This window comes from Cebus imitator, unplaced genomic scaffold, assembly GCF_001604975.1.
Source record: "Cebus imitator isolate Cc_AM_T3 unplaced genomic scaffold, Cebus_imitator-1.0 Scaffold385, whole genome shotgun sequence".
Taxonomy (NCBI): domain Eukaryota; kingdom Metazoa; phylum Chordata; class Mammalia; order Primates; family Cebidae; genus Cebus; species Cebus imitator.
This window is the reverse complement of record NW_016107700.1, coordinates 2,177,728-2,200,136: the sequence shown is the minus strand read 5'-3', so window position 1 is coordinate 2,200,136 and position 22,409 is coordinate 2,177,728. Positions and strand designations below refer to the sequence as shown.

The 22,409-nt window shown below is 41.9% G+C and overlaps 1 protein-coding gene across 29 annotated transcripts in view; it reads left to right on the top strand.

Moving 5' to 3' along the window:
* The window catches only part of MACF1 (microtubule actin crosslinking factor 1), a 421,177-nt gene that overhangs the window by 385,098 nt on the left and 13,670 nt on the right, over positions 1-22,409 (top strand). For 13 of the 29 annotated variants that reach the window (XM_017508009.2, XM_037731187.1, XM_017508011.2 and 10 more), the window contains 14 exons: positions 475-634; positions 2,046-2,240; positions 2,569-2,697; positions 3,636-3,779; positions 5,146-5,334; positions 8,928-9,048; positions 9,621-9,784; positions 10,400-10,414; positions 11,277-11,439; positions 12,592-12,746; positions 14,247-14,321; positions 15,880-15,897; positions 19,113-19,230; positions 20,054-20,122. In XM_017508009.2, coding sequence (XP_017363498.1) covers positions 475-634; positions 2,046-2,240; positions 2,569-2,697; positions 3,636-3,779; positions 5,146-5,334; positions 8,928-9,048; positions 9,621-9,784; positions 10,400-10,414; positions 11,277-11,439; positions 12,592-12,746; positions 14,247-14,321; positions 15,880-15,897; positions 19,113-19,230; positions 20,054-20,122 — 1,715 coding nt within the window. The remainder of the gene's footprint in view (positions 1-474; positions 635-2,045; positions 2,241-2,568; positions 2,698-3,635; positions 3,780-5,145; positions 5,335-8,927; positions 9,049-9,620; positions 9,785-10,399; positions 10,415-11,276; positions 11,440-12,591; positions 12,747-14,246; positions 14,322-15,879; positions 15,898-19,112; positions 19,231-20,053; positions 20,123-22,409) is intronic. The other 16 variants (XM_017508022.2, XM_017508001.2, XM_017508021.2 and 13 more) reach the window with 9 other exon arrangements.

Genomic DNA, 22,409 nt, shown 5'->3' with positions numbered 1-22,409 from the left:
TGGGATTATAAGCGTGAGCCAACACTTGGCCTGTATGCCAGTTTTTTTTAATGAGGCGACTGAGGTTCAAGGAGGTGAAGAAACAGCCTAGGGTCACACGACTGATACTGAGCTAGGAGTTGAACTCCTGACTCTAGATCATTACCAAAACCATCATGTTTTACTTGGAATGGTATAAAGTGATTAACACAGACGTTGGGTTGTTAGGGTGTGCCTGTGTGGCACTGGATTATAAGATGCCCAAAGGGTGTATCTGCCTGTCCCCTGTGCTACCCTTAATCCATTCTGAGGGTGGTTTGATTTACAGTGTCTCACCATCTCTTCTTAGTCACTTTTTACTCTTAACTGTTCAAACATAGAAGTCACTCTCTATATAATACAGAGTTCAAGCAGTATTCCCTCTCAGCAGGCAGAATTGTGGGCCATTCATAAAAGGAATCCCTAAGAATGATAGCATTTGTGTGCATTTCTCAGGCAGCACAAGTTGGAGGAAGCCCTGCTCTTTTCTGGTCAGTTCATGGATGCTTTGCAGGCCTTGGTCGACTGGTTATACAAGGTGGAGCCACAGCTGGCTGAGGACCAGCCTGTGCACGGGGACCTCGACCTCGTCATGAACCTCATGGATGCACACAAGGTAGGGGTGAGGTCTGGGCTACATGGAGTGCAGTGCCCTAGGATCTTCTACATGCTGCCTTCTGCCTTTCTTTCTAGGGGAGAAAGAGCCTGTCAGTTGCTCTGTGTGTTTAAACAAACTGTTGCTGAGATTCTGCATTAGTCACAAAGAATTTACCAAAATTGGTTTGATTCAGTTTGGCAGTGTGTAAACTTCACTTCAAGGATGCCCCTCTTCCTGTGTGTTTTTCTCAGTTGAGTCACAAAATGAATTTAAATTTCAACAGAAACCCATAAGATATCCATTTCCACTGACTCCTAAAATGGAAATGAGTGATTTTTTTTAAGCCACTTCTGAACCTAAAAATCCTAACACCACACACAGCAATATTTAACATAATCGCTACCTGTCATGTTGAACTATGTAATATCCTCCTGTTTCAGCACAAAACATTGAACTTTACCTTGAAATTACAACAGATTTGTGTGTGTGTGTGTGTGTGTGTGTGTGTGTGAGAGAGAGAGAGAGAGAGAGAGAGAGAGAGAGACAGGGTCTCGCTCTGTCTCCAGGTTGTAGTGCAGTGGCACCATCTTGGTTCACTGCAGCCTCAGCCTCTTGGGGTCAAGTGATTCTCCTTCCTCAGCCTCCTGAGTAGCTGAGACTATAGGCACATGCCACCATGCCTGGCTAATTTTTGTATTTTTAGTAGAGATGGGGTTTCACCATGTTGGCCAGGATGGTCTCAATCTCTTGACCTCATGATCCACCTGCCTTGGCCTCCCAAAGTGCTGGAATTACAGGTGTGAACCACTGTGCCCAGCCACAACAGATTCTTATTATGTGCACAGCAGATATGTTTTTATTTCCCATAATTCTGGAAACATTCATATGATGATTACCATTTTATAGATGAAGAAACTGGGCCTCAAGCAACTTTTCAAAATTATGTATCTCCTAAATGCCTGAGCTAGCATTTAGAGCCACATCTTCTGGTGGGTTTTTTTTTTACTTTTTCTTTCTTTCTTTTTTTTTTTTTTTTTTTTTATTTTTTTTTTTTTTTTTTTTTATTTGTATTTTTAGTAGACACAGGGTTACATCATATTGTTCAGGCTGGTCTCAAACTCCTGACCTCGTGATCCGCTTTTTTTATTTTTTTATTTTTTTTGAGATTAAGTCTCACCATGTTGCTCAGGCTGGTCTTGAACTCAACGGGGCTCAAGCAATCCTCTCATCTTGGTCTCCCAAAATGCTGGGATTACAGGCATAAGCCACGGCACCCAGCCTAGTGGTTGTTTCTTATACATTGTTCTGCCTCCCTCTGTGCATAAAAGACACATGTTTAGAACCTACCAAGGAAATTATTCTTTCCCAGGGGTTTCTCTTATTGGACTCAAAACATTCCTCAAACTAATTCTCCTATTTTCTTTTCTAGGTTTTCCAGAAGGAACTGGGAAAGCGAACAGGAACTGTTCAGGTCCTAAAGCGGTCAGGGCGAGAGCTGATTGAGAATAGTCGAGATGATACCACTTGGGTAAAAGGGCAGCTCCAGGAACTGAGCACTCGCTGGGACACTGTCTGTAAACTCTCTGTTTCCAAACAAAGCCGGCTTGAGCAGGCCTTAAAACAGGTAAGAGACATTTGCTGTTTCAACCCAAGGGATGGATCGGAATGGATTTATTTTGTTTTTCTTTTATGAGAATCTGTTCCAGCCAGTCTTGAAATAAACGTAACAGTTGAAAATTGATATTCTGAATGTTCTATAAGACTTTAACATTTATTTTGAGAAATAATGAATTCAGTTGATTTTCAAAGCTATGAATGAGAGATAACCTTTGTGGAATTTTGATGAGGCCATGAAACATCTGAATGAACACTGGACCCTTTCCCTGGCATGTCCCAGTTTCTAGGTCCTTGGCTGCAGAGAGAGCTCAGTCTTTTGTGCTTGGTTATTTTAGGCGGAAGAGTTTCGGGACACAGTCCACATGCTGTTGGAATGGCTTTCTGAAGCAGAGCAAACGCTTCGCTTTCGGGGAGCACTTCCCGATGACACAGAGGCCCTGCAGACTCTCATTGACACCCATAAGGTAATCCAGCCTTGGGGGTTTGTAACCTCATGCTACCCACCACCATGAGGGCTGCCTGCCACTAAATGAAAGCAATTTTTTCTTGGAAATACCAGAACTCAAATGAAAAGGAACAAAACCAGAGTGGGTTTAGCCCATTGGTTTAGCAGGAATAGAGAGGGAAGTGACTGATGCGTTTTGTGACACCTTAAACATTAACATTCATTCATTTATTCTTACAAAAGTAATACATGCTGGTTGTAAACAAGTTTTTAAAAGATGGTATTATATATTTTTTAAAATGTGGACTATTTCATCTTCTTTACTCCTCACCTGCATATGCCTTTGTTTGCCTTTCCTTATATTACCAGCTTTAGGCCCTGATCTGATCCCCCAGAACCACTTACAAAGCTATAGAATATGGTGCAGTATCTGGGGTCTCAGTCTGTCCTAATGACATGGGAAATGTTGTTTCCCCTTTTTAATTTTTATCCACCCAGAGATTTTAATCTTGGTTTTGTTGTTATATCCTGTTATGGGTGTTTTTTAAATATTATGAGTTTTTTTGTTTTGTTTTGTTTTTTAGTAGTAGATCCAAAATATTACTGTTTTTACAATTATATTTTTCCAATACAAATATGTTTACCAATATGAAATGAATAAATGAAAAATGGGATTAAAAAAGAGAAACTAACTCAAATAGGAAAAAGGGGACATACTTCTGTGTCCTATTCTTTGTTGTCATCTCCACCAGAGAAAGTCATTCTTGTGTGAACCCCTTACCTCCCCATAACTTTTAGAGTTAAAATGCCATAGATAACTAAGTACAGGCATTTAGAGGTCTGTGTCAACACATGAAGGAAAAAGCAAACATTGAAATATTTCCCCCCTCAGTGTAAACTAACAGTGCTGCTAATGTAGACTTTGTAAGTTTTTGTTTTCAAATCTTTTTTGTTTAGGAATTCATGAAGAAAGTGGAAGAAAAGCGAGTGGATGTTAACTCAGCGGTAGCCATGGGAGAAGTCATCCTGGCTGTCTGCCACCCCGATTGCATCACGACGATCAAACACTGGATCACCATCATCCGAGCTCGCTTTGAGGAGGTGAGTCCCCAAGTTCAGAGGAGGCCTGCACACGCGCAGTAAACTATCACTGTAGTATAGTATTTTTCCCCCAGGTAAGGAATCTTTAACTCACCATGAATATCTCAGCAAATACAGTTAGCATTTTAGGAAAAACTGTTTTCTTGGTAATGTGTGGCAACCTAGAGGAGTGGTGTTGGCATAGTGCTATGTTAATAGTGACTTCCAGTGGACATGCTGTGTGTGGTGTCTCATTCTTCCTGGGAATAACTTTTAACAGGATGTACAGCTGACCCCTGAATAACATGTGTTTCCACTACACAGGTCCACTTATATGCAGATATTCAGTAAATACAGTTAGCCCTCCATGTTGGTGGGGCCCACATTCACAGTCAAACACGGATAGGAAGTACAGTATTCACAAGAAGCAAAACCTGTGTATACAGAGGGCAGATTTTTCAAGGTTCCACAAAACCAATTACAGGCCTTGAGTATGCATGAATTTTAGTATCCACAGGTGGTACTGGAACCAGTCTCCTGTGAATACCAAGGAACAGCTATAGTAGATTTGCTTTCAAGAGGGCTGATATTTTATTCCAGCTGTTATCTCAGCTGTCACTAGGGTAATAGTGAAGCCTCTTGACTGTTTGGGTGGTCTGTCCTCTAAAAAGTCATTATGTTAGGGCTGGGTGTTCATGCCTGTAATCCTAGCACTTTGAAGAGGCTAACGCAGGCGGATCATGAAGTCAGGAGTTCAAGGGCAGCCTGACCAACATGCTGAAACCCCATCTCTACTAAACATAGAAAAATTAGCCAGGCATGGTGGTGCGGGCCTGTAATCCCAGCTACTTGGGAGACTGAGGCAGGAGAATCACTTGAACCCAGAAGGTGGAGATTGTGATGAGCTGAGATCGCACCACTGCACTCCAGCCTAGGTAACAGAGCGAGTCTACATCTCAAAAAAAAAAAAAAAAAAAAGTCATTGTGTTGGCTGGGAATAGTGGATCATGCCTGTAATCCTAGAACTTTGGGAGGCTGGGGCAGGTGGATTACTTGAGCTCAGGAGTTCAACACAAGACTGGTCAACATGGTGAAACCTGTCTCTACAAAAATATAAAATTAGCCATGGCATGGTGGTGCAGGTCTGTAATTGCAGCTACTTGGAAGGCTGAGGCAGGAGAATCACTTGAACCCAGGAGGCAGAGGTTGCAGGGAGCCAAGATTGTGCCATTGCACCCCAGCCTGGGTGACAGAGCCAGAGTATGTCTCAAAAAAAATAAAATAAATAAAAATAAAAAGTCATTGTGAAAATCAGATGAAAAAGGACTTTGGAAACAAAAGGGTATGCTTGACTGAAAGTGGCCATGATTTTCTTCTTTTTCCACAGGTCCTCACATGGGCCAAGCAGCACCAGCAGCGTCTTGAAACAGCTCTGTCAGAACTGGTGGCTAATGCCGAGCTCCTGGAAGAACTTCTGGCATGGATCCAGTGGGCTGAGACTACCCTCATTCAGCGGGATCAGGAGCCAATCCCACAGAATATTGACCGAGTGAAAGCCCTTATCGCTGAGCATCAGGTGTCTTAACCTCACTGTGTAGTCACTGGTGGTTTCTGTGTTGGTCATGGATACCAAGTCCTTTGCCCTGTGTATTTGTTTTTAAATTGCTGCTTAACACATTGCCACAGACTTAGCACCTTAAAACAAGACATACTTACCTCATGGTTACTGTGTATCAGATACCTGGGCATGAGTTAACTAGGTCTTCCTGAAGTCTCACCAGGCAGAAATCAAGGTGTGAGCTAGTACTACAGTCTCATCTAAAGTCCAGGGCCCTCTTCTAGCCTCACTCAGGATGTTGACAGAATCCAGATCCTGGTAGATGTAGGACTGAGGTCTTTACTTTCTCACTGGTTCTCAGCTAGGAGTTGCTCTTGGCTCCTAGAAGCCCCCTCAGGTCTTAGCCACACAGCCAGCAGGAGAAACTGTCCAAGGTGCTATATGGAGTTTTGAAATGTAATGGAGAATGAAATGTAATTAAAGGAATGACTATTCCATCATTTGCCCACACTCAAGGGGATTACACAGAGTATACACACTAGGAGTGGGCATCTTGGGGGCCTTCTTGGAGAATTGTGCCTGACACAGCTTGTTTTTATTGACCATCATCTGAGCCAACAGCCCACTGGTCTATCCCCGTTATATCTGGTTCAGAAACTCTCGAATGAACCCAGTGATAGTGAAGGTGCACATCAGACTAAACAATGGAGGAAAGTTCAGTTGAGCTATCTTCATAATGTATCTAATATATCCTTTAGAGGCAAATACCATTTTTTTCTTTTTTCTTTTTCACTATCTCCAGTAATGGCTATAAGTAAGGCAGATACCATTTTTAATCATGATTATTTACACTGAATTCACGCGTGAATCATGATTAGTTATACTGTAGACTATAATGGTCTTTTTAGTTTATATAAATAATTACCCCGGCAAGTGAGAACTTACTATATAGTTTTTCCACTTTATGATGGTGCAAAGGTTATACGTATTCAGTAGAAACCATACAGTTCGAGGCCAGGAGCAGTGGCTCCCACCTGTAACCCCAGCACTTTGGGAGGCTGAGGCGGGCAGATCTCTTGAGGTCAAGAGTTTGAGACCAACCTAGCCAACACAGTGAAACCCCGTCTCTACTAAAAATATAAAAATTAGTCAGGTGTGGTAATGGTTGTCTGTAAACCCAGCTACTCAGGCGGCTAAGGCAGGAGAATCACTGGAACCAGTGAGGCAGGGGTTGCAGTAAGTGGAGATCGCACCATTGCACTCCAGCCTGGGTGACAGAGCAAGACTCCATCTCAAAAAACAAACAAAAAGAACCATTCACTTCGAATACCCATACAACCATTCCGTCTTTCACTTTGATTACATGAGATAGTCAACGCTTTATTATAAAATAGGCTTTGTGTTAGATGATTTTGCCTAACTATAGGCTAATGTTTTGAGCGTGTTTAAGGTAGGCCAGGCTAAGCTATGATGTTCCGTAGTTCAGGTGTGTTATATTTTCAACTTAACGATGGGTTTGTCAAGGTGTAACTTTGTTGTAAGTTGAGGAGCATCTGTCCTTCCTATGGGATGTACCTATATTGACACCTCCTCTCTGAGAGATTATCTTCTTCCTATTCAGTTCCTCTCCTTTCTGTTTTCCCCCCTCCCCTGTGTCTTCAGTCTCTCCCTGTTTACTCTTTCCTCTAAGGCTTCCAGACATGCCCTTCCAACCCAGTGTTCCCCTCAAGTTACCATTGTGTTGCCTCCCTCCATTTTCAGCTACGCTTCTTGTTCCCTATCTCATCTCCTTTTTTCTCATCACTCCCCAGGTCTCTGTGGTCTGGCTGACACTGTTCTGGCCACATTCCACTGGCTAAATCCACTAAATCCAACAGATATTTTTCAGTCTTTATTTTGTTTGACATGTGACATAGCTGGCTCTTCATCCCTTCCCAAAACTTTCCTTTTGACTTCTGTGTCCTTTAATCTTTGTGTTTTCCTCTGATCTCTCTGACCATTCCTTTTTAGCCTTCTTAACTAGTTCCTCTTCCCTGCCTATTAATTAATGTTGTTCCCTGATGTCTCATTCTTGATGCTGTCCTCGCACTGCTGAGATTTATCTTGTCTAACAACATAAACTATTACCTGTAAAGCTTCTGCATCTTTTTCATCTCCAGCACCATCATCTCCTAAAGTCCAGACATACAGTAAACTAGAAGCAGCTCTAAAATTCCACTTTATCTTTGCCTCCTTGCCTGATGCCACTTGTCCATTCCAGATCTGCCTCCCCTTTCCTCATTCAGAGCCCTGTGATGTCTGGAATTACTCCTTTTCCTATTCCCCCTATATCTAGCCACTCACCAAGGCTTGTCAGTCCTACTTTCAAAATAAACTCTTGGCTCCATCTTTCCTGACCTGGCTCTGGCCCTCACCATGTTTTGCCTCAGTTACTGCAGTGGTTTCTTGCCCTGTCTTCTCACTGCTAGCCACTCCCCATACCACACTCCCCCCTGCCCCCACTCACATCGCTCCACCTCGTACACTGAAGCCAAAGTGATAGCTTGAAAGCATAGATCTGATCTTGTCTCTTCCCTGGATCGAAATCCTTCAGCTGCCCCCCATTGCTCTCAGAATAAATGGCCAATTTTCAGCCTGAAACTGAAGCCTTTTGTGATCTGTCTCCTGCCTGCCTCTCCAACCCTGCCTCTTGCCAGTCCTCCGATTGCATCCTCTGCAGAGCCAATGAGTGGAAGGGTCCTGGTCACAGGACTGTCAGCCATCTCTGGCTCTGTTTAGGTTGCACCCTCTTCTAGGACTGCCCTCCCACCATTTGTTGACTATTTCTTCATTCCTCAGTGTGTCAGTCCATTTGCATTGCTATAAAGGAATTCCTGAGACTAGGTAATTTATAACGAAAATAGGTTTGTTTTGGCTTACAGTTCTACAGGCTGTACAGGAAGCATGGTGCCAATATCTGCTTCTGGTGAGGGTCTCAGGAAGCTCAGAATCACGGTGGAAGGCAAAGGGGAGCCAGTGTGTCACATGGCAAGAGAGGGGGAGAGAGAGGAGGAGGAGGAGGAGATAGCAGCCTCCTTTTAAACAGCCAGCTCTTCATGTGAACCAACCGCAAGAACTCCCTCATTACCATGGAGAGGGCACCAAGGCTGCCCCATAACTTAATTACATCCCACCAGACCCCACTTCTAACATCAGAATTCACATTTCAACATGAGATTTGGAGGGGACAGATATCCAAACTACATCCCTTGGTAACTCAGCTCAGTCACCAGCCCTCTAGGCAGCCTTTCTAGCCACCACAGGCTGTAAAGTATTCATCCTAGCTCTTCCTTTGCCTCCCTGTATGGCACTCAGTGCTCTGATTCTTCGGCTTTTATCACTCATCAATGAGCTCCTTGAAGTCAGAGTCCATGTCTACTCCTTCAGGTCCTTAGCACCTGATAAAGTGCCTTCTTCAATCAAGTGTCTTAAAAGGAGTGATAGAGCATGCAAGTGCACCTGTCACTTTGTCAATCTATAATCAGCCTGGCCTTTGTTAGTAAAACATTGCCTGATTCCACTTAAGTCCAATAAAATTTTAACTCTTTTTCCCTTTTTTGTGTGTTTAACAGACATTTATGGAGGAGATGACTCGCAAACAGCCTGACGTGGACCGGGTCACCAAGACATACAAAAGGAAAAACATAGAGCCTACTCACGCACCTTTCATAGAGAAATCTCGCAGCGGAGGCAGTATGTTTCCAGCCCCCTGTGTTAGGATGCTTCATTCCTGCTAAATGAGGATGAGCACTTTCCAAATGCCTGTCAAAAAATGTTTATTCCGTTTTCAAAAACCATGTTGGTTTTTTGAAACTCACTTTCTTACATTGACAGTCAGTAGCTATACTCCATATTCATGGATTGATAAGAAATTATGAGGTGGTTAAGCTTATTCTTTAACAGTGGCCTTTCCATTGTTTTGGTGATCAGCACTAGCTGTTTACATTTGGTTTGCACTAATTTAATTGAAAATAAGGCAGCTCCTACAGAATGTGTTGCTTTTTTAGTTGAGCTAACATGTCCTCAGCTCACTAAGGTAGGACGACATTGCTTGGAGATCTATATGCAGCAGGTAAGCATGTTCTGAGAGGATCCATACTTTTGGAATTAGTACATCTCTGTATCTAAATGTTGCCGAGTCCTATATTTCTTTTCTCAGTTTCAGACTGGATATTATTCTAAAGATCCCCTAAGTTTATACATACAGCTATTTCTCTTTGTATAGTAACCAGCTGTTCTAATCTTGTAATTGTTTTTCCTTTTAGGGAAATCCTTAAGTCAGCCAACCCCGCCTCCCATGCCAATCCTTTCACAATCTGAAGCAAAAAACCCACGGATCAACCAGCTTTCTGCCCGCTGGCAACAGGTATGGCTGTTAGCACTGGAGCGGCAGAGGAAGCTGAACGATGCCCTGGATCGGCTAGAGGAGGTAATGTGCTGCTGAGTGGCCTTCCCTGAAGCAAGGTGAAACAGAGCCCTTCTGAGGCTCTCTCTTTTTTTTTTTTTTTTTTTTTAATTTATTTTGTTGCATTTTAGGTCCAATAGCTGAGGCTCTCTTAATGTGAACTGTGTGCCTTAACTTAGTTCTTCACATAGAAACAGACCTATACCAAGCCAGTACTCATTCCTTGGTGCCCCTGAATGAAAAAAGACACATTTGTAAGAAAACCATTTATGACAGAGTAGGCTGAAGCTTCTAGGTGTGGAAAGCAAGAAAACAGCCAGTCTATGAGGGCCAGGACCTGATCTGCCTCAGCATGGTTGCTGTGGTTGGGAATCAGGAACAGAACTTTGGAAATTTATCTCCATATATGTAGCACAGCACAAAAATGACAATTGTTGAGCCTTTCATGTAAAAATATATGCTACACATGAAATAGTAGTAATCTTTAATGATTTTTTTATTTTGTTAGTCTTCACTAGATCATGAAAAGCAAATCTATTTTGAAGTGTCATTACCCAGTATAAAAAATATATAGTAGAACTGTAGTTTCTAAACAGGCCTCTAATGTCTTTTGTATTTTTTTATTTGTGCATATCAAAGCAGCTTTGCCTGGAAGTGAGTGTTCTGTGTTTTTGTTTTTTGTTTTGTTGTGTTTTTTGTTTTTGTTTTTTGTTTGTTTCTTGTTTTTTTTTTTTTTTTTTTTTTTCCATAAGTCAGTTGACTTTTAAGCTTATTGGGTTCTTGGTGCTTTTTTCCCCCATTCCTTCTAACTTTGGAGTTTGAAAGACCAAGGGAAAACTGCTGCACTGTTGAAGTCATTTTGAGGGTATATCATTAACATAGACTTAAGTAGCTGAAAATTGTCTTACCCACTGCATAGGCCTACTGTTTTCCATCAAGGCCAAATATTTAACATGGATGTCAGATGGGCAATTTGCTCTCTCTGGTGCCATTCCAAAGAAACATGCTTGGTTACAACGCTGGGTTCCTATTGCTTCCATCCGGAACTCAGATTTTCTCATTGAGCTCTCAGAAGATAGTGGTAAACACGAGCCTCATAATGTGAGCCCTGTGTGTGATTATGTAAACAACTTAATTGAGGAGTGCTAAGGACCTCCCTTCTGGGTTAGAATCCATTCCCTTGCATCTAAGAGAGTGATCCTTTGAAAAGCCCAAAGGGAAAGCAAGGCTGGCTTCACCCATTCTCATTCTGTGTGCTCCATATTTTCCATGGTGGTTGTTCAGTTACTGTTTTTCTTGCTATTCCATTATACCACAGCTCATGTAAATAGTCATGGCTTTAAGTGAAGGAGCCAGAATGTGCCTTCACAAGAGAAGCAGACACACAGATTTCATTGTTGATGCCCCCTGGAAGGCCTGCATGGCTTTACTGGATATCTGAAAGTTTGGGTATGCTCTGGGCAGCTTTTGAGGGCCCAAATAATAAATCTTACTGACACTTCTGATTTCTTTGTAGCTGAAGGAATTTGCCAACTTTGACTTTGATGTCTGGAGGAAAAAGTATATGCGTTGGATGAATCACAAAAAGTCTCGAGTGATGGATTTCTTCCGGCGCATTGATAAGGACCAGGATGGGAAGATAACACGTCAGGAGTTTATCGATGGCATTTTGGCATCCAGTGAGTCTAGTCATCATTCCAAACATGGGTCACACCTGGATTTCTTGCCCTTTGTAGAACCTGTGATATTCTGGCTAAACAGTCTTTCTGAAGCTGGCCAGCTGCTGTGGCTCACACCTGTAATTCCAGCACTTTAGGAGGTAGAGGTAGGAGGATTGCTTGAGCCCAGGAGTTTGAGACCAGCCTAGGCAACATAGACTCCCTCTCTACAAAAAAATAAAAAAGTTAGCCGGGCATGGTGGCACACCTGTGGTCCTACGTACTTGAGAAGCTAGAGTAAATCACCTGAGCCTGGTAGGTCAAGGCTGCAGTAAGCTGTAATCATGACAGTGAACACCAGCCTGAGCAACAGGGTGAGACTGTCTCAAAAAAAAAAAAAAAAAAAAAAGACAGTGGGTAACCAGAGGGTTGGGAAGCAATATAATTTGGTTTATGTTTTAGTAAATCACCATGACTACTATAAATATTCACTTATCCCTTTGTATAGCAATTTGTTGAGAATCTGAGACAGTCTAAACATAGGAAAACTTCATGCTATTAATGTCAGACTGTCACTGTTCTGAGACAATCTGAGCATCCAATAATTGTGGGGCGGATAAGTATATTCTTGAGTTGAGTGGTAGGTCTGTGGAAGGTTGTAATATTATGTTTATGCCTTTTGGTGTATCTGAAATGTGGAATATTACCTTCTTTTTGTTGCATTTGCGACAGGGGAGACTGTAAGTGGATACGTAATACTTTTCAGGAAAAATCAAGACATAAATTTTTTTTACTCTTAAGAAGTATTTCTGGCTAGGTGTGGTGACTCACGCCTGTAATCCCAGCAGTTTGGGAGGCCAAGATGGGTGGATTACTTGAGGCCAGGAGTTCGGGACCAGCCTGGCCAACATGGTGAGACCCTGTCTCGATGAAAAATGCAAAAAAAATTAGTCAGGCGTGGTGGCGTGTGCCTGTAATCCCAGCTACTCAGGAAGCTGAGGCAGGATAATTTCTTGAACCTGGGAGGCAGAAGTTGCAGTGAGCTAAGATCATGCCACTGCACTCCAGACCTTGTCTCAAAAAAAAAATTAAAAAATGGTTCTATAACTGCCATCCAAACAAGTAAGCCCTCTTAATGTCTTAATGTTTCAAAATGTGATTCCTTTTCTCCAGAGTTCCCCACCACCAAGTTAGAGATGACTGCTGTGGCTGACATTTTCGACCGAGATGGGGATGGCTACATTGATTATTATGAATTTGTAGCTGCTCTTCATCCCAACAAGGATGCATATCGACCAACAACTGATGCAGATAAAATCGAAGATGAGGTATGGGAAATAATTATATTTTGAGTGCACTTGTGACTATAGGTTTATACTGTCCTGAATTTGGTTGGGTTCAGTGATCATATTAGCCTTTGACTTGTCTGTTGGGAAATAATTATTTGTAGTTGTGTGTTGAGATCTGTTTGGATAGCATTTAGAGTCCCAGAGGATCTCTGACATCTGAGCTCTAGCTCAGGCTGGATGAATTACTCAAGTGATTCATGTCTGTGTGGTGCTCTGAAGTTTACAGAGAACCTTTGCAGGGCACTGGACTCATCCTGGTTCACTGGTCTTGTGTTAGGGATAGACTCATCACACTCCTAAGCATGCTACCTGGAATCTAGGGAAATGGTCTACCAGTGTAGCATTTAAGGGTTGAAGTGGACTACTGGGCATGGTGGCTCACACCTGTAGCCCCAGCACTTTGAGAGGCCAATGTGGAAGGGTCACTGGAGCCCAGGAGTTCAAGACTAGCCTGGACAATGTAGTATGATTCTAGTCCTGGCTACTCAGAGACTGAGGTGGAAGGATACCTTGAGCATGTGAGGTCAAAGATGCAGCCGGCTGTGATTATACCACTGCACTCCAGCTTGGGCAATAGAGCAAGACTTGTCTCAAAAAATAAAAATAAATGCTTAAAAGGGGGGTAAAATGCAATGTTTAAAATGGTATATACCCATCATGCTTTTTGCCTCATTAAAAACTACCACATTGGCCGGGCGCGGTGGCTCAAGCCTGTAATCCCAGCACTTTGGGAGGCCGAGGCGGGTGGATCACGAGGTCAAGAGATCGAGACCATCCTGGTCAACATGGTGAAACCCTGTCTCTACTAAAAATACAAAAAATTAGCTGGGCATGGTGGTGCGTGCCTGTAATCCCAGCTACTCAGGAGGCTGAGGCAGGAGAATTGCCTGAACCCAGGAGGCGGAGGTTGCGGTGAGCCGAGATCGCGCCATTGCACTCCAGCCTGGGTAACATGAGTGAAACTCCGTCTAAAAAAAAAAAAAAGAAACTACCACATTGAAACTAGCAAATTTATTAGTCCCCTAGAAATACTAGCATCTGTTGATAACAGATCTTGGGAAGGGAGAGGTGCTGGAACAGGTCTTGGGAGTGGCCCTGGAACACACCAGGACTGACTTCCAGGGGATCTTGGGCTCCTAGGGTGAAATTCAAAGCAGTTCATAATTTGCTTTATTAATAATTTGATTTTGATACATACATATTAGCACTTTTCTCTGAAGGAATTTTGAAGCAAGAATAAAGAATGTGTTGTTGGGAATTTCTTTCATGCCTTTTCTTTCTCGGTGTCTCAATTAGTTCACTTAGTAAGAAGAACATATACTAATTTGGAACAGAAGATAAATGCATATGTCAAAAGCCTGAAATGCCTAAAAAGTAAATAATGAATAACTTCCCTGTTTATGTGTAAAACCCTTTGTTTCTCTGAATAGGAAGTCTTGCTCTACACTTTACACTTTTCTTTTTGTTCTCAACCAATAGGTTACAAGACAAGTGGCTCAGTGCAAATGTGCAAAAAGGTTTCAGGTGGAGCAGATTGGAGAGAATAAATACCGGGTAAGGAAGAGAAAAACCACTCCTTGTGGTGGTGCTTTCTCATATGTGGCTGATCCCACCTTTTCCTCCTAATGCTGGGAGACCCAGAGCCTGTCGGACTTGAGCTGTGGTCACTCTCTGACCTCATCTCTATAGATGCCAAGTGTCAGGTACCCTGTTCCATCTGAAAACTATTGCCATATCCAGCTAGATAGTAGTTTGTATTTGAGTTTCAAGATAGGAGATATTTCAGAGCTGTCACTTTACATCTGATAAAGTCTTTAGGGGGATGAAGTTACCTTTGGAAACAATTATGTCTAATGACTGACCACTTACTCCCAAAGAGATGGTCATTGTGAGCCTGAGCAGCTCCCAGGCTAGAGAGGCCTGGGGAAACTCTGTTGAAGCCCCAACAGACACTGCCTGCTCTGAGCTGTGCTACACATGGGGCTCAAGAGCACTGAGGAGACATTAGGCTCAGTGGTCTTCCCTAGAAAGCCATGCTAAGTGTGGCCATAACTGACAGTGAACTATACCTGTGTTTTAGCTTCTTTTGGGACCAGGGCCTGGGGCATAGAAGAATCTGAAACAGGTCTCCTAAAATACATTAGCAGCTCATCAAGATTTTCTAAAGTCCTAAGAAAAATCTACGATTGGTTGGCCGGCCGTGATGGCTCACGCCTGTAATCCAAGCACTTTGGAGGCCAAGGCGGGCGGATCACCTGAGGTCAGGAGTTCAAGACTATCCTGACCAACATGGTGAAACCCTGTCTTAAATAAATAAAATAAAGAAAAATCTACAATTGGCAAAGAGGATTTAGATGGCCATGTTAGATCGCACTGAGTAAGAAACACAGGAAGATCCATGTTTCATTAGTATATCCAAAATGTCCTCAAAGTACACCAAATTACCCCATGCTAGAGTTTCCAGAGGAGTGCTGGGTGAATCTCCTTTAATCTAACTTAGGGCATTTAGTTAATACAGCCCCAGGTAATCTTATGCTTGCTTGATGGGTTTTGTTTTCTTGTTTTCTGTTTTTAATTATCTGTGAGAGAAATGAATTAACAAGAACAACAGAGTCGAGAGTTAGTTCATAATTTATAAAACCACATCCCTGGCTGGGCATGGTGGCTCACGCCTATAATCCCAGCATTTTAGGAGGCAGAGGCAGGTGGATCACTTGAGGCCAGGAGTTCGAGACCAGCCTGGCCAACACAGTGAAACACCGCCTCTCCTAATAATACAAAAATTAGCTGGACTTGGTAGTGCACACCTGTAATCCCAACTACTGGGAAGGGTGAGGCAGGAGAATTGCTTGAACCCTAGGGGCGGAGGTTGCAGTGAGCCAAGATTTTGCCACTGCTCTCCAGCCTGGGCAACAGAGCAAGTCTCTCAAAAAATAATAATTAAAATTAAAACCACATTCCTTTGGCAGGAGCTTGATAAGAATGTGTTCAGTGTGTGTCACTTTGCCAGAAGAACATGATGATGATTTTCATTCCTTAGTGTTAATTTGACAAAATGTTCTCTTTTTTTTTCCCCTCCTTTTCCACCATCCTTTACTCTTACTGTGTGTAGTTCTTCCTCGGCAATCAGGTACAGTGTGCCTTGCAATGTTCTCCTTCTCAGTGGATGTGGTCTGTGTAGCTAATGCTGCCTGTCCTTTGCTATGGGGAGAGGATGTAATCTGAAGCATGCCTGGGTCACACCTGGTTGTCTTACCAAGTGGAGAAACTGCTGACGGGGCCAGCATTGCAAAGCTGTCTTAGCAGCAAAAGAATATAATTTTTTATAAAGGAGATGAAATGAAGGAAACTGAAGCTATGGTATCAATCCATTCCACTTCTAAAAAGAGCCTGGTTTTGTACTTCTGTGTTAGAAGTCAGATTATCAAATAGCACAGATCTTATTTATATTAGAATCTCTTGACAGTTAATAAATTTTGCAATGTATGGTAAGTCAGTTCCTGAAGAACTTCAGTAATGTTTAAATATCTTATTAATATTTGTAGTTAGTTACACTTACATTTTATAATTATAAGGTACCTGAGAAGTGTAGTGTGGAGATCATAATTGGCCGTGGCCTGAAGTAAGCTAATTATGGCCAGTGAGCCAAGATTTAATGGGACCAAATTAGGCTTGGAAAAAACATTGGATGCTTTGACTCCACTTGGTAATGCTAACCTTTCAGATCTTTTTTGAGTGCTCTGGGGTCCTGTGTCCTCCAATGTGGAAGGAAGTTGCATGAGTAAAATCTGTCTCTCTGATAGGAAATTATAAATCCTAAGAGTTGATTTGAGGCCCTCAAACATCCCAGACCTTGCAAGTCACTATAATAATGTTCTAGACCAGTGGGAAGAACAGGGGCTAAGAGAAAAAAAAAAAAAAGTAAAGATGAGAACAAACTGGCTTTAAAAAAAATAATTGCTTGAGCGTGTCGAATATGCCTATTTGCTAATGACTATGTGTGAATGCTAGGGTGCCTTTGAAGAGTGCTGACACCTCCTCTACTGCGCCATTGACCAGGAGAGAGTCAGATGAGTTCTAATGTTCGGAAGAGAAATGTGAAGTTCATTTTATACACAGGCACCTGAGGCCTCAAAGGTCACATGCCTACTCTCACATGGCTAATGTCAGCCACTGCAAAAACCCAAGTCCCTGTAAGGGGTTTTCCTTTTAAAAGGTAGAAACAACAGTTACTGGCCCTTAGGACTCTTATTCTGAGTTATTTGCCTCACTGACATCCCTGTCCTACTAGGTGTGCACAGGTCTCCATTTTTAGAGCTGCCATAACCCCTCCCACCACTCATGACTCTGGCCTCAACTTCCCCAGCTATACTGTCTGCTGGCTTGGTCCAACCTCCTTTCCCCAATAGCTTTGCAGAAACAAGTTAGAATCTTTCAAAGAGAACTTTAGTTAGAAATCAAGGAGGGGAGAAAACATGAAATAAATGGAGTGATAAATTATAGTACACAGTATTCAAAGAATAAAGAACTCCCAGGGTTCCTTCCTGATTCACCCTGGCAGACGTGCAGGTGCATACTCCCTGCCTCTCACCCATCCAGAGAAAACCCTTTTCAGTGACTCAGACCAGCGCTGCTCTTGGGTGGGATCCTTCTTGTCTCCCCGAACCTGCTCCCACAGGGCTTCCCATTTTCACTTGTGGGGCCTGGCTTCTGAGGCGGGGCTCTCACAGAGCCGGGGAGTGGGGGCAGCTTCCTTCCCAAGACAGGACATGTATTCTCTTTCAAGTCTGGATTCAATGCTGCTGCTACCACCACACAATGCTTTTGCTGTAGTTACTTTGTATAAACATGTTTAAATTGTATCAGATAGAGGTGTGGGACTACTTTTATTTTCAAAGTAAAGGGCTGGGAGGGAGGCTACAGTATTTTTTAGTCGCCTCGCTCATGCAAATAGTGCATTTGAGTCAGAGCAGCTAAGGAATATGGAAAATTACCACAAATACTAATTTCGAGGGAAAATGGTAATATGACCTCATATATCCTTTTTTGCATTTTCAGTTTTTCTGCCTTATTTCAAAGTTACAGTTTTCTTTTATAACTTTGAAATCCTACCACCTCCGTACCCAAGGAAACCTTGAATTAAATAATTTTAGGAATTCCATTTCTCCAACCAAATGTTTGTTTGTTTTGGAAACTTTGCATACTTCTCTTTTGTTGCTCCTTACTTCATTTTGGAAAGAGGGTAATTTATGCCATGAGAAACTCCAAATGTTAACATAGAGCTGGGAAGTAGGAATGTTTGGGCAAGAAAAAAAGGGAAAACATAAATAATCAGAAATATGCTTGTTTTAGCATCCAAAATGATTATTGAATACTATTTATAATCATCATGGGAGCTGCAATTTTTAATTGCTTCAACTCAATTTTAGTATAAATATGACCTAATCATTTGTTCAGCTGAAGAAACTTTTCTGCTGGTGACACTGCAATTGGCAAATACTTAGGGTTTATTTCTGAAAACCTGATGCAGAAAATCAAATTTTCTTCTAAGCTTGTAATAATGATGCTTTGCAAAGGTTTCCTTAAGGCTTGAAATATTATTTGCTATTTTCCATTTAGCTTTTAAAGCATACTGTATTCAGAAGTTGACATCCACCATCTTAGGAAAATAAATTAGCATACCAAGAAGGTGGATTTTTAATTGGGCAGAATCTCTTTTAAAAAATCAAATGACCTAATTCACTTTGTCTTCCTACCTCTCCTTTTGGTGCAGAGGCAGTGGTGTGACCATGAAAAGTTAATTTTATCCCAATAGAAAGTATCTAAAGTATCTCAGCTGGGCATGGTGGCTCATGCCTGTAATCCCAGCACTTTGGGAGGCCAAGGCGGGCGGATCACCTGGGGTCAGGAGTTCAAGATCAGCCTGGCCAACATGGTGAAACTCCGTCTCTACTAATAATACAAAAATTAGCTGGGCATGGTGGCGCACACCTGTAATCCCAGCTACTCAGGAGGCTGAGGCAGAAGAATCGCTTGAACCCAGGAGGCAGACGTTGCAGTGAGCCAAGATCATGCCATTGCACTCCAGCCTGGGCAATAAGAGTGAAACTCTGTCTCAGAAGAAAAAAAAAGTATATCAAGACACTGGTCTTTAGCTTGATATTTCTGCTTTTCTGTTTTTAAAATCCTTTTGTGAAATATATAAAAATGCAAAACTGTGAGAATTGAAAATTCTCCCTTAGCTATCAAATAGTCATTCCTGTCTGAATACAGTCTGCTTTGGGAGCAAAATATAGAGCTGCTTTAAGATGTGTTTATTAATTAAATTTCCTTTTGATTCTACAGTTTGGGGATTCTCAGCAGTTGCGGCTGGTCCGTATTCTGCGCAGCACCGTGATGGTCCGCGTCGGTGGAGGATGGATGGCCTTGGATGAATTTTTAGTGAAAAATGATCCTTGCCGAGGTAAGGAACCACTCTGAGCATGAATTACATGTTAGGTACGGCCCCAGCAGTGTTTTTTTATGCTTACAGGAAGCATTGATGGTGGGGTCTGTCTGTTTTTTATTTGTTAAGCTGCCCAGATGTCATCCCACTAGCACAAATTTGAACTCAGGCGTGCCAGCATAGGCCAGGGAGAAAAACTGAAGAGGTTGATGCTATTTGGGGAGGTAGGTCTAGAGGAATGCAGTAATGAGAATTAAGAATGTATTGGTGTTACTCGAATGTTTACGTTTGGGGTATTAAATTAACAGTATCCTAGAAAGGAGCCTGGTGAAGCCCTTTAGGTTCCCTCTTAGTGCCTCAGATCTCTTTGCCTGTAATTCCTGTGACTGACAGGGAGAGTGATAGGCCCTTCTCATACAGGGAAAAATTGGTGAGCCCCCTGGACCAGGAGGGAGGATAAAGACACCTACATGTGAGCTAATTCACTTCTAAGACAGGTGGCCACCTAAGCAAGACCATGGAGTATATGGGGTGTCTTTCTGCTAAATGTGAAAAGGCTGGCCTGCCAGCCCAGAAACATAAGGAAACTGTCAATTTAATACGAGCATATGAGTGGGGGCACCTGCGGCTAGGGGGTGTGTGGGACTGCAACAGGGAAGAGATGAGCAGTTCCAATTGCTAAATCCTCTTCAGCTGTGTCCTTGCCTTTCTCCTGTTAGCTGAGCTGCATGTGGGTGCACAGGAGGCTCCCCAACTGTCTGCCAATTTGTCTTTCTTGACTAGTTTCTGCATTTCCTGCCCTGTCTCTTGTTTCTTTGTGTTTACGTATTTTTTATTCTAGTTCACCATCCTGGGAGTAAAATAAAGCGCTCTGATTCCAGCTCTTCGATTTCCAGTCAGTCTCCCATAGGTTGGCTTTTAAGCTTTGTCCCTTTTCTCCATACCCTAGCCCGTTGAGAATGGCTTTGCTTCTTAAACCGTAACATCTCTTGGTTCTGTGTATCTGCTGCATTCATGAGTGCTTGAAGTGGCCAAACCATAGCTTTTCTAACTACTCGAGTTGATGGTGCATAAAATACTTCTGTGTCCATGGAATTTGTTCTGAGCTTCTGTTTAACAAATACTTATATAGCTTTATGTGCCACACACTATTATAAGTACTTTATAAGTAACACATTTATGCCTCATATGAGGTGTAGATGCTGTGATCTCTAGTTTACAGAATAAGAAATTGAGGCATAGAAAATTTAAATAGTTTGCCCAAAGACAAACGACTAGTAAATGGCAGAGATGAGATTCAAATTCAGGGCAATCTGGATCTAGAATACGTGCCCCTAGCCAGCATGTTACTTGTTTCGGAGGCTGACACACCTTTGAGTGTGTTTCTCATTGGATCAGCCTGCATAATTATTAAGGTTTATTTATAAACCTAGCAGAGATGTTTACTGTATGGTATGTAACTTCTTTGGAAATGATTTATATTCATATCCTGGAGCATTTAGTGAGGATAGAGCTAAAGACAGCAGTTTTCACATGAATTCAGATATGCCCATAAGTAGTTCCTCTTACTTTAACTAATTTTATGTTTACTACAGTAAACCGGAGTAAAAGGTAAGCAGTAATAATTTTCATTAAAGCTCCCTTTTTTAAAAAATTGGGGCCAGTTGCAGTGGAATCCCAGCATGTTGGGAGCCTAAGGCAGAAGGATTGCTGGAGCCCAGGAGTTCAAGATCAGGCAACATAGTGAAACCCTGTCTCCACAAAAATTTTAAAATTAGCTAAGCATAGTGGTACACACCTCTGTAGTCCTAGCTACTCAGGAGGCTGAGATAGGAGTATTGCTTGAGCCCAGGAGTTCAAAGCTGCAGTGAGCCATGATCATGCCACTGCACTCCAGTCTGGGCAACAGGGCAAGACTCTGTCTAAAAAACAAAACAGAACCGTAATTTTGAAAACACTTTTTCTGATTAGAAACTTGAAGGTGTTTAGTTTTCAAATTTAAAAGTCGTCTTTTATTGCTTTAATGAAAAGCAATATGTGCCATTTTAACTTTAACTCAGTAAAACAACTTCATTTCTTTTCAAATCTACGAATAAGGTCCTGTTTTTCCTGTCATGTACAATCGGACTAAATAAAAGGGATACTGCATGTGGCATTTTGGAATCCTTGGTTGCCTGTTTATTTGCTGCCTGCTTTATTTATTCTAACATCATGCTGCTGGCCAAGGAGAACACTGCTTGCTTTGTCCTTATCTTAGTATCCAAAATTTGGAACCCCAGGGAAATTTGGGAGGGCCATCTAGAAGCTATTTTCTATGAAAGCTAGTAACCTTTTTCAGCATCCCTTGGAGCAAACAAGGTAAGATTTTCCTGTGTCTCTCCAGGGGTGCTCTCCTGGAACTCAGTAATCATCTCAATCCATTGACTTTAGAGAGAACTCTCCAGAAGTTTTAAATTTCATAATTCTATCAGTGATGAGAAGGATGAGCTATTTTTAATCAAATAAAAAATAGTACTAGAAGATGAACACCTAAGAACTAGGATGGACTATAATAAGTAAGGCAGAAAGGAGTGAAGGTTGAGAAGAGAACGAAGTTACTTGAAACTATGTTGGAAGTTCTATAAGGATTAATATGGCTTCTGGAAACACTGTTTATGGTAGATTTTATATTCATTTACGTTGCATTTCCTTGGGTCTCTGGACCATAGAGAATGCTATACTGAGGACAGTACAAGATGTCTCACAAGGTTCTTAACACCAATATGTACTATCATTTATTATCTCCTTTTACACAGCTATTTTCAAAGGCAGAAGATATCTCAAACTGCATTTTGCTTTAGTCAAGTGTAAAAAAATGAAATATTCTATTAGCTAGATTTGCCAGTCTCCTGGTACTGCCAAAATCAGAGATTTCAGCTTCTGAATTTATCTGTGGCACCGGAAATCATGATGTTTTGGATGGAGAGAAAAACAGTTCTGCCTAGATAATGGGTATACCTGTACCTAAGGTACTGTGTATGTTTTTGATCATTAGACATACTAGCTCCCCCAGAGAAGTGAAGATCTAGGAAATTTCATTTATGAAGATTTAAAAGACATTTTGGCATAGAACTGATTTTTTTCAGATTATTTTTTTTTTTTTTTTTTTTTTTGGAGACGGAGTTTCGCTCTTGTTACCCAGGCTGGAGTGCAATGGC